General features: G+C 38.2%; 1 protein-coding gene and 1 long non-coding RNA gene across 2 annotated transcripts in view; one reads left to right on the top strand and one right to left on the bottom strand.

Moving 5' to 3' along the window:
* The window catches only part of GDA (guanine deaminase), a 33428-nt gene that overhangs the window by 6920 nt on the left and 8347 nt on the right, over positions 1-18161 (bottom strand). Inside the window, exons 4-13 of the mRNA XM_068667952.1 lie at positions 16434-16521; positions 14333-14438; positions 11496-11523; positions 9959-10066; positions 8778-8885; positions 7781-7878; positions 6763-6830; positions 6224-6370; positions 1450-1568; positions 653-680 (exon numbers count right to left, since the gene is read on the bottom strand). Coding sequence (XP_068524053.1) covers positions 653-680; positions 1450-1568; positions 6224-6370; positions 6763-6830; positions 7781-7878; positions 8778-8885; positions 9959-10066; positions 11496-11523; positions 14333-14438; positions 16434-16521 — 898 coding nt within the window. The remainder of the gene's footprint in view (positions 1-652; positions 681-1449; positions 1569-6223; positions 6371-6762; positions 6831-7780; positions 7879-8777; positions 8886-9958; positions 10067-11495; positions 11524-14332; positions 14439-16433; positions 16522-18161) is intronic.
* On the top strand, positions 1745-14920 carry LOC137848651 (uncharacterized). Its single transcript, XR_011091460.1, has 3 exons — positions 1745-1977; positions 13100-13169; positions 14027-14920. It is a non-coding gene; the product is annotated as an uncharacterized lncRNA (long non-coding RNA).

An 18161-nucleotide genomic window follows, 5' to 3' on the forward strand; every position in this document is an offset into this window, starting at 1 on the left:
GAGAGAATTGCACATAACTCTATGCACTGATTTTATTAATTAAAATGATGCAATCCACAAAAACTTGTATTCTTATATATCATTTGTGTTCTTATGTATCATTTCAAGAGAAATAGTCAGATGCCATAAACACCATAAACATCAATGGGCATTAAACTACTCATGCTTCTTTGAAAAAAAAACACATAGCGTTCAGCTGCTGCAGTGGTGTCATGTATTTTCTATGTATTTAGCAGATTTAAAATCTGCAAATACACACCAGTACAGAAATAGCTGTTGCATACTATCTGAACTAACTCAGGTACCAGGCAGCAGTACCACTCAGGTACCACAACAGCAACTGGTCTGCAGAAATCAGATTTTGTTCTGAACTGGTGGTAGGCTTTGCATAAAAAAAAATCAGTATTACTTTTCTGTGAAATATGATTTAGCTTATGCTATAGATAAAGACAGATGAGGCTATGAATCTGGCAATTAAACTTATGCACCTGTTCATGCTAAACTGACTACTTTTTGTTCTTTTGTCCCCCCCCCCAAAAAAAAAATACTATTTAATTCTTATTTAGCAGTTATAAATGAATGCAAAACAACCTCCACATTGATTTAGAAGATCTGTGACATATACAACAACACGAGAGCTTTATGCACATACCTAGATAAAGGAACTTCTCAAGATTGTCCTGTAAAAAATGGGAGAAAAGCAAATTCAGAAAGCAGTATCTGCAAACCCAGATGATAATTATTAAAAACTGATGAAAACAACTGATGAAAAGAGTTTTCCTATATATTCCTATATACTGCCTGCAGAGAGTAAAATTAAAACTTAATATACATGTTTTGTCATAATTAATTTTCAGTAGGGAGGATGTATGTCTCCGGAAGAAAATACTGCACAAATTTGACAGTATAAACAAGTATATGGCTAAAACAGTGCTTTCTTCTTTTTAGAGCTCTCTTATTTTCGGAAAAACAAGGCAAAATTGTAAACATTTTTATAGTCCCAGGAATTTAGCTTCAGTTTTCAGTAGTGAAGCCAAGGTAATTCAGCTTTCACTTAGGAATGGATTGCCATTATTGAGTTTGAACTCCAAAAGTTAACTAAAAGTAATTATTCTTCCTTGGCTGCGGTGCTGTGGTACTGCAATTAGCTAACTGTAATTATCAGCTAGAGCTACTGCATTTAAATGCTACATGCTTTCTTTTTTTCTGTTTTTTTTTTTTTTTTTTTTTTTTTTTTTTTCATGGTGATATATATGCCCGTCATTGAGATAGTGAGATTCTGATAAAATCCCTGTACCTCTTGGTTTGAGATACATACAGCAGTAGGGCACTATACCCAAGTTACTGTTACAGGAAAGACCCTGAAGAGACTTACATTCTGCCTGTATCACAGACCTTCCCCACATTATTTCCAGTAATTTTCTGGATCATTAGTCCTGTTCAGATTACCTCAAAAGTATCGGCAGAGAACAAGTCAAAAGGGCTGTCTGAAGCCTTGGTGTTGATGAGCAGTGCATCAAATTCTTTGCCAACCTCAAAGTTTCCAATCACATCATCTAGTCCTAGAGCTGAAAGAGAAAATAAGCTCACAAACAGATCCTCCATGCAAGCCTCTTTCCATTATACGGAAGCATCTAGCAACCTATTTGTGATGTTCATGAAAAAAAAAATATTTAGACTGCAAAGAAAAACATAAAAGTAAATAGAATGTGTAGGTTAGCATCTGAGTTTTTAAGCAACTCTTCATAAAAAGCATGTGTATTTTGGTGAATTTTTGAAGGGCATCTGTTAAGCATAAAGGAAATCTATGAAAGAATTTGAACCCCTCTTAATGTTTGTTCTTTGAATATACTCTTTTGATTTTATGTCATTGCAGATCTGATGTGTAGACCACCAACTTTTTAAAGTGGAATAATAATTGCTTACGTTGCAAAAACTGTATTCCAACAGGGGCATCAAGAGGAAGTCAAAGAAATTGTAAGTTAGATAATAATATTCATGTTGCAAAGGCAGTGTAAGATTAAATTGTTTATGTTTATAAAACACTTAAGCAATGTTGACAGGTTGTATGGACATATTACAATAGTAATATATAATTTGATAATAAAAGGTTTGTTGAGAGCTCAACGAAGGGTAATTAGTAATAATAAAGAACAATATGGTAGGAAAAAAAGTCATAGCCAGATATGCAGGTCCTATACCCAGCTGTAAGACTTGTCTTATGCTCTGTTATACAGCTTTATTATTTCATGCTTCATTGCAGCCTCTGTTTTTTGGGTACACAAGCACTGAAAAACTATAATTTTATCTTAAGTGAAAGAGTTTATTGAATACCTAAGTAGAGGCCTTTGAGGTTGCTTGAAAATAATTTAGGATAACTTGAAGTTTTTAAATTATCTGCATACTATATCATAACATCATAGAATGGCTTGGGTAGGAAGGGACCTTGAAGATCATCGAGTTCCAACTCCCCTGCCATGGACAGAGATACCTCCCACCAGACCAGGTTGCTCAAAGACCCATCCAGCCTGGCCTTGAACACCTCCAGGGAAGGGGCATCAACAGCTTCTCTGGTCAGCCTGTTCCCATGCTTCTCCACCCTCACAGTGAAGAATTTCCTCCTAACATCTGATATAAATCTCCCGTTGTTTAGTTTAACACTATTTCTCCTTGTCCTATCATTTATCTGCCTGAGTAAAAAGTTGCCCTCCTTTTTTTTTTTTATAAAGCCCCCTTTATAAACTGAGAGGCTGTGATGAGGTCTCCCTGGTGCCTCCTCTTCTGTTGGCTGAACATCCCCAGCTCTCTCAGCATTTCTTCACAGGACTCCAGCCTTCTGATCACTTTCATGGCCCCTCCTCTGGACCCACTCTAACAGCCCCACAACCTTCTTGCGGTGGGGGCCCAGACCTGGATGCAGCACTCCAGGTGGGGCCTCACAAGGGCAGAGCAGAGGGGCACAATCACCTCCCTCCACCTGCTGCCCACCCCTCTGCTGATGCACCCCATGACGCAGTTGGACTTCTGGGCTGCAAGCAGACACTACTGGCTCTTGTCAAGTTTTTTGTGCAACAGAACCCCCAGGTCCTTCTCTGCCGGGTTGCTCTCTGTGAGTTCTCCCAGCCTGTGCACATGTCTGGGACTGCCCTGACCCAGGTGCAGCACCTTCCACTTGGCCTTGTTAAACCTCATGCAGTTCATGTGGGCCCACTTCTCCAGCTTGTCCAGGGCCCATTGGATTGCATCCTGTATTGGGTTTACATGGCAAGGTTTTGGTAGCAGGGGACTGCAGGGGTGGCCTCTGTGAGAAGAATCCAGAAGCTGCCCCATGTTAGATAAGGAATAGTCCCAGCCAGCTCCAAAAGGACCCACTGCTGGCCAGAGCCAATCAAGGGAACGATGTTGGTTGTGTCTCTGGGAGAGCAGATTGAAGAAAAGGGGAAAAAAAACTGCTGAACAACAGAAGCTGGGAAAGTGAAGGGTGAAAGGCAGCCATGCAGACCCCCAGGTGACTGCAGCAGGAGGGCAGGAGGTGCTGCAGGCAGGCAGCAGCAGTTCCCCTGCGAGCTGTGCAGGGAGAGGCCCCTGGTGGAGCAGGCTGTCCCCCTGCAGCCCATGGGTCCCACATGGAGCAGATCTCCACGCTGCAGCCCCCCCGTGGGTGGAGGAGCCCCCGGTGGAGCAGGTGGATGTGGCCTGGAGGAGGCTGCGGCCCATGGAGAGCCCCCACAGGAGCAGGGGACCTGGGGGGAGCTGCCACCCACCTGTGGGGGACCCGTGCTGGAGCAGTTTGCTCCTGGGGGATGGATGGACCCCGTGGTATGGAGCCGTGTGGGAGCAGTGCTTGAAGAGCTGCTGCCTGTGGGCAGTCCCCGCAGGCTCAGCTCAGGAAGGATGGCATCCATGGGAGGGACCCCACAGGGAGCAGGGGCAGAGAGGGACCCTGAGGGCACAGCAGAGATGAAGCATCAGGGACTGACCACAGCCCCATTCCCCTGCACTGATTTGTGGGAGGAGGTGTAGAAGGTGGATGAGGGAAAGGTGCTTTTATTATTTTGTTTTGTTTTGTTTTAGTTCAGTTTAGTTTCTCACTGCTCTATTTTGTTAGTAATAGGTAATAAATTTTTATTAATCTCCCTATGCTGAGTCTTTTTTTGCCCATGACAGTAACTGTTGAGCAATCTCCCTGTCCTTATCTCAACCCCTGAGCCCTTTCATTCTATTTTCTCCCCCCTTCCCTTTGAGGAAGGTAAGTGAGAGAGTGATTGTGGTTAGCTCAGCTGCCCAGGTGTGTAAAAGCACCACACACCCCTTCCTTCTGTTGTATCAATTGCACAACTCAGCTCAGTGTCATCTGCAAACTTGCTGAGGGTGCGCTTGATTCCACTGGGGTGCGCTTGATTCCACTGTCTATGTCATTGATAAAAGATATTAAACAGCACAGGTCCCAGGATGGACCCCCAAGGAAGACCACTCATCACCAGTATCCATTTGGACATAGAGGCATTGGCCACAACTCTGGGTGCAGCCATCCAGTCAATTCCTTATCTAATGAATGGTGTACACTTATATATATAGCAATAATCTATAATATGTATGTATAATATAATACATAATATACATACATATTATACATACAGTACATTAAAAATGTTGAAACTCCTCAAAATGGTGAAATGTTTTGGCTGTCTACCAATTTCAACTACAATTTTGTCATATTCTTTTAGGTTTGTGAACAGAATGCAGTTTTTAAAATAAACACAAGAGGGTGATAAGTGTTTAGGGTCCCAGCACAGTATGACAAGAAAAAAAATCTCTTAAATTTGCCCAAACTACTTGTCTGGAGTACTGGAAGGCTGAACGAGTAAATTATATTCTTTCTACCCTTACAAATGATAGAACTTGTTGAAATCAATACATAAACAATCTTACTATATTATTGTAAGCTTAAGAACCCAGATAAAACAAGCTCAAGAGTAGCTGGGAGGGGAAACCATATACAAGTCCGGGATTTTATTTTTCCATTCTGTATATGAACTAACTTACTCTCAACCAAGATGAGTACAGTATATATTCTGGGAAAACAAACAAACAAAAAACTCTCTTTTTTGTCCTCTGACCATTTTCTTTCTTACCTACTTCCCTACATTACATTACATTCCCTACATTACATTTCTTTCCCTACATTACATTTCTTGCCTACATTACACCCTACAGTCCTTGTCCACAGTCCAGACAGTGGACAAGGCATTTTCACTACATCTTTCAAGCTTCCACTAATATAGAGCTTAGGGATATGGTTTAGTGGGGACTGTTAGTGTTAGGTCAGAGGTTGGACTCGATGATCTTGAGGTCTCTTCCAACCTAGAAATTCTGTGATTCTGTGTAATAGTTTCCAATTAATTGGTATTTTTTTCACAACAACAAAAATGTTACATTGAAAGACTTGGGACGAGTTCTTTATGAGGAGGAGGGTGCTTTTCTTTTGACTAAAACTCTAACAAATTTTTGGGAGCAAATATGTGGATTTGCTCTCTGTGAAATGACACAAGTTATGCTAAAACTTTACTAATTGTATAAGTCCATATGTGCATACTGATTGTGGCAAAACATTTCAGTGAGACAGAATAACATATATACTATATGGCTATATTCTGCAGATGCAATTTTGTCATAAATAACTCTGATACATATCGTGCTTAAACTTTGTGCTGTACTCTCACCATGGGGAAATTTGCATAATGTTTTGATTTGCTAAAAAGACAGTCAAAAGCTGCCTCATTGAGATCTCAACAAGAAGAAACAAAATTAGAAACTGATGACAAACAGGATGCGTGATTTTACTGTAATTGCACAGCTTTTTCTTACATTTTGGTTGCTGAGAAAACAAAGTCTTTCCAATTGGTGTGACAAATTTACAAGCACCAATGATTAAGAAGTCTGAGGATCTTTTCAAATAAAATGTACAGCCCTGAAAAATCATTAGGATGCCTTTATTAAACTCTCAATACTAGTACAAATGCTTTTCTGTAGTGAGAGTGGTATTGTTATGAGGGAGCGAAAGAAATCTGTGCCAAGCAAATATAATTTTAGACTTCACTCTGGAATCAGAAAATCTTTAAGTTCAGCCATCCTTTATAGACAAGGAGACATTATATCAAAAAAAAAAAAAAAAAAAAAAGCAAAAGTTATCTCTATATATTATAAAGAAATTTCTTCTTACCTTGGCTTCCTCCTAAAGTTGCAAGTCGAAAAACTTCTTTAAGAGTAAGTCCTCTTTCATTTACTTTATTAATTTGAAGGGTGGTAGATGCCATCATTGCTTTCCTGATAGCATCAAGCATAGAAGCTGAATATCCCCCAGCAACATCTAGAAGGGATAAGAGTCTTAGAAACAAACTTTGGGAATATTTCTGGATTAAATTATTATGAGCTTGATTAAAGTGTTACAAAGTGCAAGAGGTAGTAAACATGAAAAGGTTTACTGCTAAGCATTGTCTTTGAATGGGTGATTCCTGACATGAGTTCTACAAGGTCAGGTAAATAAAATACAATGCAGAACAGAAACTTAATCTGGAAAAGTTGTTGTTGAGGCAGTTTACTGTTAAGACAGGAACAAAACTGCTCAAACATCTTTTGACCACCTCTACATATTAAGCCACAAATTGGTGGCATGATGGCTTTCCAATACAAACATGAGGGTATGTTTTTGTATCTTCCAGCAATTTCTAAAATAGACCCTTTTCTAAGAAAGCTACCAACCTGTGCCGAGGCCAAGCTTCACATTGTGTTTGAGAACCTTTTGTACATTTAAGATGCCACTGCTCAACCTGGATTGGAAAAAGAGATGTCTTCTGTATTATACACAAAGGAAAGTTATTTCTGCAGTTCAGTAAGAGGACTTCGGGCAGTTTCAGGACAAGGGTTCTTAGACTGCATGTAATAGATCATGTTTATTAAACAGGGATGAACCATTTACATTCATAAATCTGGATGATGGGTCTTAATCACTAAAATACTTTTCCTAATGGAAACTTTTAGTTTTCTAATAAAACAGTTTCAGAGTTATCTTTTGAAAATAAGCTCTTAGTATGTTTGTGAAAAAAATCCAAATATGATGTAAAGTGTACTCCCAGGATATGGTAGATCGTTTCACAAGCTCCAGTAAGCCATTGCAAACAAGCTACTGATTATGTTATAGGCAAAATGCCCGTAGCAGTCATTTTTAGTACCCCAATAGGATACTGTATAGTATATAATTTCTGAGAATATAAATATATTTCAGCCTTTCCCATTTCCCAATAATATATATGTATTCTGGGTGAGAAGGAATTTGCCATTGATAGGACAGTCATAAGAAACTAAGTTTAAAAAAAGAAATACTCGTAGTGATTATACTCAAAAATAACGTCCGTCCAGAGCATACCACACAGAAGTGGAACATGAACAGCCATGCTTGATCCAGTATGTCACTTCTGGTGAAACGGAATATGATATATGCAGCCTTCCTTCTGTAGGCTGGACTAGTGAGGCTCTGGAACAGGTTGCCCAGAGAGGCTGTGGATGCCCCATTCCTGGAGGTATTCAGGACCAGGTTGGATGAAGCTGTAGGCAACCTGATCTAGTGGGTGGCATCCCTGCCTATGGCAAGGGGGTTGGAAGTAAATGATCTCTAAAGTCCCTTAAAACCTGAGACATTTTATGATTCTATAGTATCTTCATACTATGTGAAAAAAAGCTCTTTCCAGTTGAACACCATTAACTTATTTTATTTACTTACGAAAAATTAGAACTGGGGCAATGTGCTACTGCAGATCCACGAAGATTAAAAAGTTCCAGCTCTTCGTCAGAAAGATAACAGGCATGAGCCATCACTGTCTAAAGAAAAACAAAACCAACAATTTTAGAAAAAATAGCATTTTCTTCAGTATCTGTAAATTTTTTGTTGCACTGCTTTTAACAGCCAAAATGGCACCTGTTACTGTCAAGGGTAAAGGCATGCCATTCTTGAATGAAGCTTTTGAAATCAAGAAGGGAGGAACTCTCATTAACTTCAATAAGCCTGAAATCCCTCTGCTTGTTTTCATTTACTTATATAAAAAGATGGGGTATCTTGTGGTGGTTGTGTTTGTCACTTATGAACTAGCTGCAAGAAACAAAAGAAAGAACTGCCTATCTTGCATAGTACTGTAGTAACTTTATGATGTGTATTTCATAGATATCATAGAGATTAAGCATTGGGGCCAAGAGTGTAACAGATACAATGGAAGATGTATGTACTTAGTGTGTTTCTCATTGTCTCTCTAAAGTTTTGCACTAGATTGCATCTAGAATATTCTTCAATTAAAACTGGTTCATTTGCTGTAAATCCATAGAAAAAAAAAATGTACTGGAAAAAGCAGTGTGCAAGAACACTGTAATATGAGGACAACTGGCTACTGCCCCAGAATTACCAGCTCCTACATCACCAGCTTTATCTAGCCTCCTTCCAATCCTACTGTTCCCAGCCCTGTTTAGACTCTTAAAAACAGGCTCAGGGAGTATTAATACCTTTATTATTCATCTCCCCTAAAATGTCTACATAAAGTATAAGCTTGTCTAAAGTTTCAGTCCCTTCACCAACACCTGTGCAACAAAGAACATAGAAACAGTTTACTCTCTCCCAGATGCCACTGACTTTGACAAAACAGTACAAACTTTTCAGGTAACTACAATTAACCAGAATATTCGATACATGAATAAATCTAAGCTATGCTGTGAAGTTGATATGCAGCTACCTTGCTGGTAAGCAGCTTGTTTTTATCATACAGTTCAGTGTAACTCTGATAGGAAGGAAACATATTCTCCACAAGTTTGAGTTCTTCTTCAGTCTCACTTATGTGACTCTGCAATGAGAAAATAAATAGCGATGAGTTCTTTAAATAGCATTATAGCATTTCAAACTTCTGAGCAACCTGCTGCAAGCACATAATGATAGAAAATAGTCTTTCTAAAGCATATAGCTAGATCTTGTCCTTGGGTTTCTGTTTTCATTGGAGAGATCCCCTGTGATCCAAAATAATAGCTCAATTTCTTCCTTTAAACTTGATCTGAGGAGGTATACCTGGATAGTCTGTCCCTGTAGCATGATGACTTAACAACCAAATTGGTATTTAGCAAATGTTAAATAAATAAAATGATAGATATGACCATGATGTAAAAGAAAGATAGAAGCCTACCACAGAGTGGACCCTGGGGTAACATACAGGGTAACTGCTCCATGTATCTTCAGACAGACTGATCAATTTCTGGTCTCAGACACAAACCTGGTTCCTCTTGTGTGAAGGCTGAAGCATGTACTATCTGTATTTTCAAATGCTCACCTTGTAATGATAAACAGTCCTAATGTAGTGTAGCTTTAAAACCACATATACTAGGACTGTTTAACCAAAAAAAGAAAAATCTCAAAGGTTCAACACACCTATAAGCTTCAAAATACGCCTTCTTTAAATGCAGAAACCTTATTGTAGAGGAAATTCTACAACAACATTAACAATGTTAAATAAGATAGAAATATGAGTAATTGAGACAGAAAGATGAGCAATTCTCTTCTCTTCTGAAATCTGCCCTGTACAGAAACAGCAGATGGCTGAGAGGCAGACATAACAACCTTGGACAAGGGACAGCAACCTTTAGCAACCCAAGGGTTGCTCTAACTTACAATACTTGATGTCAGTTTCCTAGTAACCATGCACTGGGGCTTGATGAATTGTGCATCCTTCAAGCTATGAGCTTTCTCATTTGCTGTGGAGGTCATAGTACTATTGTAGAGTACCTCTAATAATTTAAGAGGAATTTAAAAGATGGGTTCCAAGTTAAGAATGTGGTTTAAGTGCTTTGTGTAAATTGTGAAAATGGCTTGATCTTCATGCTTTCTATCCAAAATATTTAAGTTGTAAACAGAGCTCTCAGAATTTACCTGCACGTGTAGGTCATGAGCTTGTGCTAAATCACCAAGTGAACGCAGCAAATCTTCTGTGCAGGAAGGGCCAAAGCGGGGGGTTACTATAGGTTGTACCCTTGGATACTGAAAATATTAGAAAGACATGTTTGTGATTCCACATATGTATCAGTAACCATAATTAAGACAATCATTTACACAATTAGATTTTAGCTCTATTGCTTATTCTTTTCTTCAGACTTGCCAATGTGAATAAAGCTCACAGTCATTTTCTTATTTTTATCAGAAACTTCCTCAAAGTAAGAGAATCCTGAAACTTCATCACAGAAGTTCCTCTGAAAACTGGTTTAATGAAACTCAGTGAAGTTCATTTCATTAGAACTCCTTCCTCAAGTCTCTGAGATTTTATCAGACTTCAGCAGATGCACTGGATGCTTCTTCACATTTGCTCACAGTCAAGTATGAATTATAAGAGATAAACCAGACCTTCTTTTGATTTGTACTTCTGTGAGCATCAAAGAGGTAGTGATGTAAAGATGCAGAGATATGTAAAGCCAAAACCTTTTTCATCTTTGATCTTCTCTGCTCGTGATGGAGCAGAGCAAACTGTCCCTATACTCTGCTGTCCATATACTCTACTGTCCCTATACTCAACAGACAGGAAGGCTATTGGTAACACCAGATATGCTGTTCGGTAGGAAGCTGTGGATACCTGGACTAGGGCTACAGGTGTTTACTTTGCACAATGTAATTTGCACATTTGCACATATAGACAATGGCTTTACAACTCTGCCTTCAGATACAGGGAATACCTACCGTTCATTGTGCACATGGAACCACTAGAAGAAAGTGTGTGATATCTTGTCTTGCAGTTTCTTATATCATCTCCCAGACACAAGTAGCTCAGGACTTCTGAAGATTAGTATACTTACTCTACCAATACATATGATTTAGGCATTAAACTCTAGGCATCTACTCTTGCATGTTTTGAGCTATAAACGTTAACAAATGAAGCTATCAAAATGAAAGGGCTGACAAGAAAAATTATATCCCTGCTTTTAATATTGGAGTGTCAACCTGTACCTACAGAATTTCTTTAGAAATACACTGGAAGATATGTGGTGACCCAAAACACTGACATGGTAATGGATTAGTAACTGTGCTGTAAAGACACCAATCTGTGTTGGTGAAAACTTCTTTTATTTGTCTATTTATATACCATAGAGTGATGGACTGACTTCCATCTGCCTTTAACAGAAAATTTTCCTCTGCAGGAAGCTGAACACTTTTAAGTGAATAAAGAATGTTCACAGAACATTACTCTGCTGTGTTCAGACCACACAAATCTGAATTTGTGCTGCTAGAAGTCAATTTCACAGCAACACAACTAGAAGAACACTTTGCAGACTGATGATTTCTGTCTGCTGTACAGAAAGATCTATATTTATTGACTTGTCACTAAGTCAGTAGAATTTGTCAATGAGATTAACTATTTCATGTATTCACATAACATCTTCTGTATACAGAAGTGAACAGAAAGGAGAAGTCTACTTACGTGCCTTTCCGTTAGCTCTCTAACAAACCTGAAAAAGCATAGGGAAAAATCTGTTATAAATTTGTCACCTGTGATCTGTGCTATAAATTATGAAAATAGAGAAAATATTTACTTAAATGTTCTGTTAAGCATTTCAGACATCTATCAACTTTTTACAGGAAGTTGTGCCAGATTCTCAGATGAAATAAGAAGATGCAACACAATCAGGCCAGGACAGTTACAAAAAAATATGCTAGTTGGGAATTTGACCTTGAATATGCAGAATCTTTTTCATTTTCAATAATTAACTTTAGACACATGGTAATTACTTTGTGTTCTCACCGGAAACCAAATACATATAAACATTAAATTAATTTTAAACATAATTACATCCTACTGTTGCAACTTCAGAAGAAAAAAAAAACACACACACACAAAAAAAAACACTCTTATATGCCCATGAATTTAAACCACAGCATTAAAAATATTATGATTTTAAAATCCCATTTGTACATTGCTTACAGTAGTTATAGATGTCCTCATGCACTTAAAGGACCCTTAATTTTCTAGATATATTTATATTAATGTTAGTGTATAAACTATCGACTTTACAGAAAACACACTGTAGATTTACCTCATAGAAGGTAAATCTACATAAGCTACCTCATAGAACTCTTTGAAAAGCTCCCAGCAGCCAATATGGACAGTCATTACTGTTCATGGAGCAATATGGAGCAAATAAAGCTCCCTCTGACTTTGAAGAGAAGAAATACCTTAAACACATGTATGCATAATGTATACATAGAATTTCAAAAAGCCTTTACATTATATTCTGATCAGGGTCTCTGAAATTTTATGTCATAGTTTACAGTCCAAAAACTCCATAGTTTTAGTCACAATAAACATTGGATCAAATCTGTCAAATATCTTTAGGTGGAAAAGAAAATAAATGCTGGAGACTAGATTCACAACACTGTGGCTAGTGCCATATCACTGGTTGAAAGTGAGAGATGTAAGCTAAATTTCTGCAATGAACAAAGGACTTTTAACACACCGTTGCTAAACTTTGCAAGGTGAATTAGGTTTTTGTCTGTCCACCTCTCCTCCTACTGATTCACCAGATATAATAAATAAATATACACCAGATCAGAAATTGTAATGCAAATACCATTCTCAAGAGATAATATAAAACCTCAGGATGGCTGTTTTCATTTTTTCACGTGAATTACAGAGAATCAGCATGGTTTTAAAACCTAAAGAACTAGCTTTAAATAAACTGTGCTTTGTTGATTTATAACTTCTCTATAAGGAAATAAGCTCAGGTTCAAACAACCAACTTCTTCAGAACAGGTCTGAACATGGGTGTTCCACTTCCAGATGACTGCTAGTGGCATATAACATATTCTGCTTTTCATTTCATGAAATTTTTATTCAATCCTGTTCACATGAGAAGGGCAGATTGAAACAAAACACTTTGAACTGAATCTTGTCTCTGTGCCTACAGTACAAACATTTCTGTAGGTTAACTGCAAAGATTTGAAATCAGTGTAATAAATTTTTGACAGTGTGACAGATCACATTTCTCTCTCTCTCTCTTTTTTTTTTTTTTTTTTTAAATAAAAAAGTCACCCTCTTAAAGGGAGAGCTTCTTCATCCTCTGAAATTGTACCGGTGAGGAGATTCAGGCCTGATGAGGTGAGTACTCCTGATCTATGCTGACAAGCACAGATCTCTTCTCTAGACAGCTGTCGAGTACCTGTGGCACACTCTCATCCAAAGCTGAAGAACATTTGTTATTAATATAATTGCACGAGAAGGGAGTAGAGGCACAAGATGGGAAATGAAGGAAAGCTATTTAGATCATTTTGAAGCTTTAAAAAATGGCAGAACTGGAAGTGCTACCACACTCAGGCCCATTCAATGGGATTCACTGTATTACGAAAACCAGGGATTTAGGTGAACAAAAGCAAATGTTAGTACAGTGCAGGTGACTAATACTATATGTTTAAAAATGTCTCTAAATACAAACACTATTTGAAACCCATGACTATTTCTAACTTTTAAGAGCATTGTTCTAGCATGACTTGCAAAAATAAGATGGCAATTTCACTCAAGTGATGTAAGAGGTTTACAATACTGTTAGGTATTTACTCTTTCAGCATGATATTTGAAACATTTACACATTTGTATAAATAACCCCATGAGCAAAGTCCTACATCTGCCTAAGCATCTTCAGAAGGTGGACACAGAAGACAGGGGAAGCCTGAGACAGCTGGCTCCCATGCTTCAGCCCTGGATTCCCCTCCAACGTACAACAAATCCACCATGCACATTATCTTCACTTGATTATCCTTCATTCACTCATTTGCAAGTTAGAGTAGTTTCATTGGTGTTATACTGGAGAAGAAGAGAACCAAAGCACATTTAGAAGTGGGTATATGAAAGCCAAGTCCTACCACTGGAGTAAAGCTTTATCCTAAATGGGGAAAGGAGATAGCTCAGAAGTTAATGGGGGCAAAGGAACTGATTCTCTACCTCTCCACCCCTGTCAGGTCACGTAACCTCTACCCAGAGAGCTGTGAAGGGAAAAGAAGAGGTAGAAGCCAGACCATAACACACAGGTCTTCTCCAAAATGTGATGCTGCAGCTTCTCACTTCCTTAGGCAAAGCCACAGAGAAAATGAACATGCTGTGCAGCAGCTGGGTAAGCATGTATTGCCAGAACTGTAGAAAATAATACTGTAAGAAAAATAGGATAGTTCCTACACCTGTAAATCCTTGATCATGGCTTCACCCTCACTTTCAAGAGTATTAAAGTCTTATTTCTAAAGGTTGTACCAATAAATTAATAGTCTTACCTTTCTGTCTCTTGAACAGAATCAGCTGTAGTCTCTTTGTAGTGTGGTACAGTGTCATTTATATCCATACAGACTTTGCCAACAAATGCTCGTTGTCCAAATTTATCTGTTGAGATAAATAAAGAAAATAAAGAAAATAAAACTCAAAATCACTTGTTCTTTACAAAAACTGCTAGCAAAACCTGAATTTAAAAGAAAATAGTAAATTTCACATCCTCCAGTTTCATTTAAGATGAACAGAATTTATGTTGTTTTCTTGTCTTTAAGTTGGGGCCATACTTGCGATCTTTAAAGCCAAAAAGGAAAGAGAAAAACTGCATTTAAGTAAGAGTTACAGAATATCACAGAATATCACAGAATTTCTAGGTTGGAAGAGACCTCAAGATCATCGAGTCCAACCTCTAACCTAACACTAACAGTCCCCACTAAACCATATCCCTAAGCTCTACATCTAAACGTCTTTTGAAGACTTCCAGGGATGGTGACTCCACCACCTCCCTGGGCAGCCTGTTCCAATGCCTCACAACCCTTTCAGTAAAGAAGCTCTTCCTAACATCTAACCTAAAACTCCCCTGGCGCAACTTTAGCCCATTCCCCCTCGTCCTGTCACCAGGCACGTGGGAGAACAGGCCAACCCCCACCTCTCTACAGCCTCCTTTAAGGTATCTGTAGAGAGCGATAAGGTCGCCTCTGAGCCTCCTCTTCTCCAGGCTGAACAATCCCAGCTCCTTCAGCCGCTCCTCATAGGACTTGTTCTCCAGGCCCCTCACCAGCTTCGTCGCCCTTCTTTGGACCCGCTCTAGCACCTCGATGTCCTTCTTGTAGCGAGGGGCCCAAAACTGAACACAGTACTCGAGGTGCGGCCTCACCAGAGTCGAGTACAGGGGGACGATCACCTCCCTAGCCCTGCTGGTCACACTGTTTCTGATACAAGCCAGGATGCCGTTGGCCTTCTTGGCCACCTGAGCACACTGCTGGCTCATATTCAGCTGACTGTCCACCATCACTCCCAGGTCCTCCTCTTCCAGAGTTCTCCTCTTCCACATTAGTACCCAACTTTGTGTTATAATTGAGGACTGAATTACCAGTAGTTTAACCACAACCAGAATTCATAATGGTAGTGAATGAAGATGAGCACTGTGAAGCAGAGGATGAGAAACGTCCCCCAGCAGGGAGAAACGCATCAAAGTACAGTAGCTGCAGTAGGTGGTCACTCTGAGCAAAGAAAATGCATGAAGATGTTAGCAAACCGTGTTTCCTTAAGAGAAGGTAATGAGAGAAGTCCTAAAATGACTCCCATTTGCAGCTAGAGCTACTTCTGGCCTACTTATTGAGATTTATCAATGCTGTGACTCAGAACTTAGGTGTAACACAACAGAAATACATGTAACATTAAATTCTAAGCTTGTAACTGTTTTCCTAAATCTTTTTGCCCATTGTTTAACATCTGAGATGTTGAGTACACCACTTTCAAAGTTCTAGGGTTTCCTTAAAAATCAGAAAGACTATGAAATTTTTGGTGGAAGCTGATTCTTATTGTCTCACTCTCCTATGGGAGCTGAGCTTTGAGAATTCTTGCAAGAAGCACAAAACTTGAAAAGAAATGACAGGGATTTGCAACAGTGAGTAGAAAGAAGGGATAAGATCCTGATGCAACTCCCATTGTTCTGGTTTCAAAGGGGGTGTGGAAATTTTTGATGTTGATTCTAAACTGAAACATCAGAGTATCAGGAAGTTAAAGCACTGACTGCACCTCTTGCCATTCAGCCCTTTAATCCTCAAACAGCAAAAGGCTAGAAATAGCAGAGGACTGCCCTGTAGAAAAACTCCAGCAGACCTCGCTCAAGCTCAGACAGCAGCTGATTTGGGAATGAAGTCCAGCAGAGGCAGAGGAAGCAAACAACAGTAGAGGAGAGATTGTTAAGCAAAGGGTAACTAGGCAGGATTTGGGGGATGTGGTATGACAGAGAAAATGAATAAAAAGAAGTAAAATTAGCAAAATTGAAAGACAGATCCTTAGCTACTCTAAAACTCCCAAGCTCTGTTTCCTTCAACTAACAGTCTGCATAACATCCTTGAGAACTCACTCGTACCATCTTACCTATAATTTCAGCCAGAAGAAGAGACGTATCTGTGTGAATTGAAGCAAAGTAGCAAGCTGTAGTGGTGCCATTCTTTAGAGTTCGTCTCTATAAAAAGAAATCAGTTTTAACAGTTTGGAAAAATATAGTCTAGCTGCCAAAATGCAGAATAGACTGTCTGATTTCAAGCTGCAAGAACATTTGGTTATTGTGAAATTCCATGGGAGTTACAGTGAAGTTGGAAGGTAAAATACAGATTTTTAATTTCATAATAGCTTTTTAAAGTCTGAATGTTAATAAACACAAAAATTCCTCTTCCAAAGCTATACAGGTTTTTAACAATGGTTTAATAAACCCATAGAAACCAGTCTGTATTTCCTTCACTCAAAGTAGAAATAAAATTCTGATTTATGTCTAACTTGATTTTTACTTAGAAATACAAACAACCAGTTATATATGTTATTTCCTAGTTTGGAAAAGCTCTCCATGTTTCACAGTGAAGCACTGTAAGTAACTGCAAAGCAATACCTTTGGGAGAAAGTAGTGTTTTTTATTTGGCTATCTGATGTGGCTGAGGAAAATAACCAGGCTTTCAGGTACACAATTCTTCATTATCCCTGAGGCCAAAGTAACAAACTCCAGAATAGAAGGAAGCTGAGAACCACTGCTCAGAGTGTAGTTTAATTATTTATCTAATTATATAGTTTGAAAGGAATGGGTGCATTGCTATCTGTTCATATTACTTTTGGAGGACATACCAGTAGATGAAGAGTCATGTAAAGTTACATTAAGTCATCAAATCATTTATACTTTCACTCGATCTTGAGACTAACGCATACTATATTGATGTCCTATCTACCAGAAGGGCTTAAAATGGATTCTGGCTAGAATGTAATGTGAGAATATATATTTTTTTAACAGGTGAGACATACAATGCAACTTTTAAGAATGGCTACAGCAAGCTATTTAACAAACATGAAGTTAAGCTCTGTCTTTTTCATAAAATATTCAAATTAAAATCTTAATTAAACTCAAAATATGTCTACGGGTGTGCCTAAAATGAGTCACAAAAATAATGTCACTGCTGAGACAAACTACCTTCATCTTTTTTTTTTTTAGTTTTTAAGACCCCCAAATATGTGGGGTTTTTTATTCCTTTTTTTTTTTTGTTATTCCTAAATATTAAATATTCCTAAATATTATTTTTTTATTCCTAGAATTGTTGTTTAATGAAATCCAAAAACTTTTTTTTTCCAAAAACATCCGCATGAAAAATCAGCTTTTCTAAAATTTGAGGGACCAGAGGTGGTTCAAGATACAAAATGGCAAATTTCACTTAATTAATTTGTTTTAGCAACTACAGAAAGTATTTATTGGAAACAGAATATTGGCTTGAAACATTTCACTATGTTTTAAGTACAAGTCCAAAAATATAGATACATATCTGCTTCCTACGGGTTTAGTCCCATTTCTAACAGTGGAAGGTTATTATAAGCCCCAAAGCATGATAAGTGCTCTTTTAAAAAAAAAAAAAAAAAAGTGACTATCCTTAAATTGTTAAAAGCTAGTACATTTTTCAAACCCATTCTTTGTTTAGTTGCTGTTAACTCGTTTTTGGCCTTAACTCATGCAAAAGAACACTACATATTGCACAAAAGATTACTTCTGCTTATCATTTTTAAATTCAGCATCCATTTCCTTGTTTCTACATCACCAATTAGTATAAATTTTGGTCTATTTCACCTAGG

This window comes from Anas acuta, chromosome Z (assembly GCF_963932015.1).
Source record: "Anas acuta chromosome Z, bAnaAcu1.1, whole genome shotgun sequence".
NCBI classification, from domain to species: domain Eukaryota; kingdom Metazoa; phylum Chordata; class Aves; order Anseriformes; family Anatidae; genus Anas; species Anas acuta.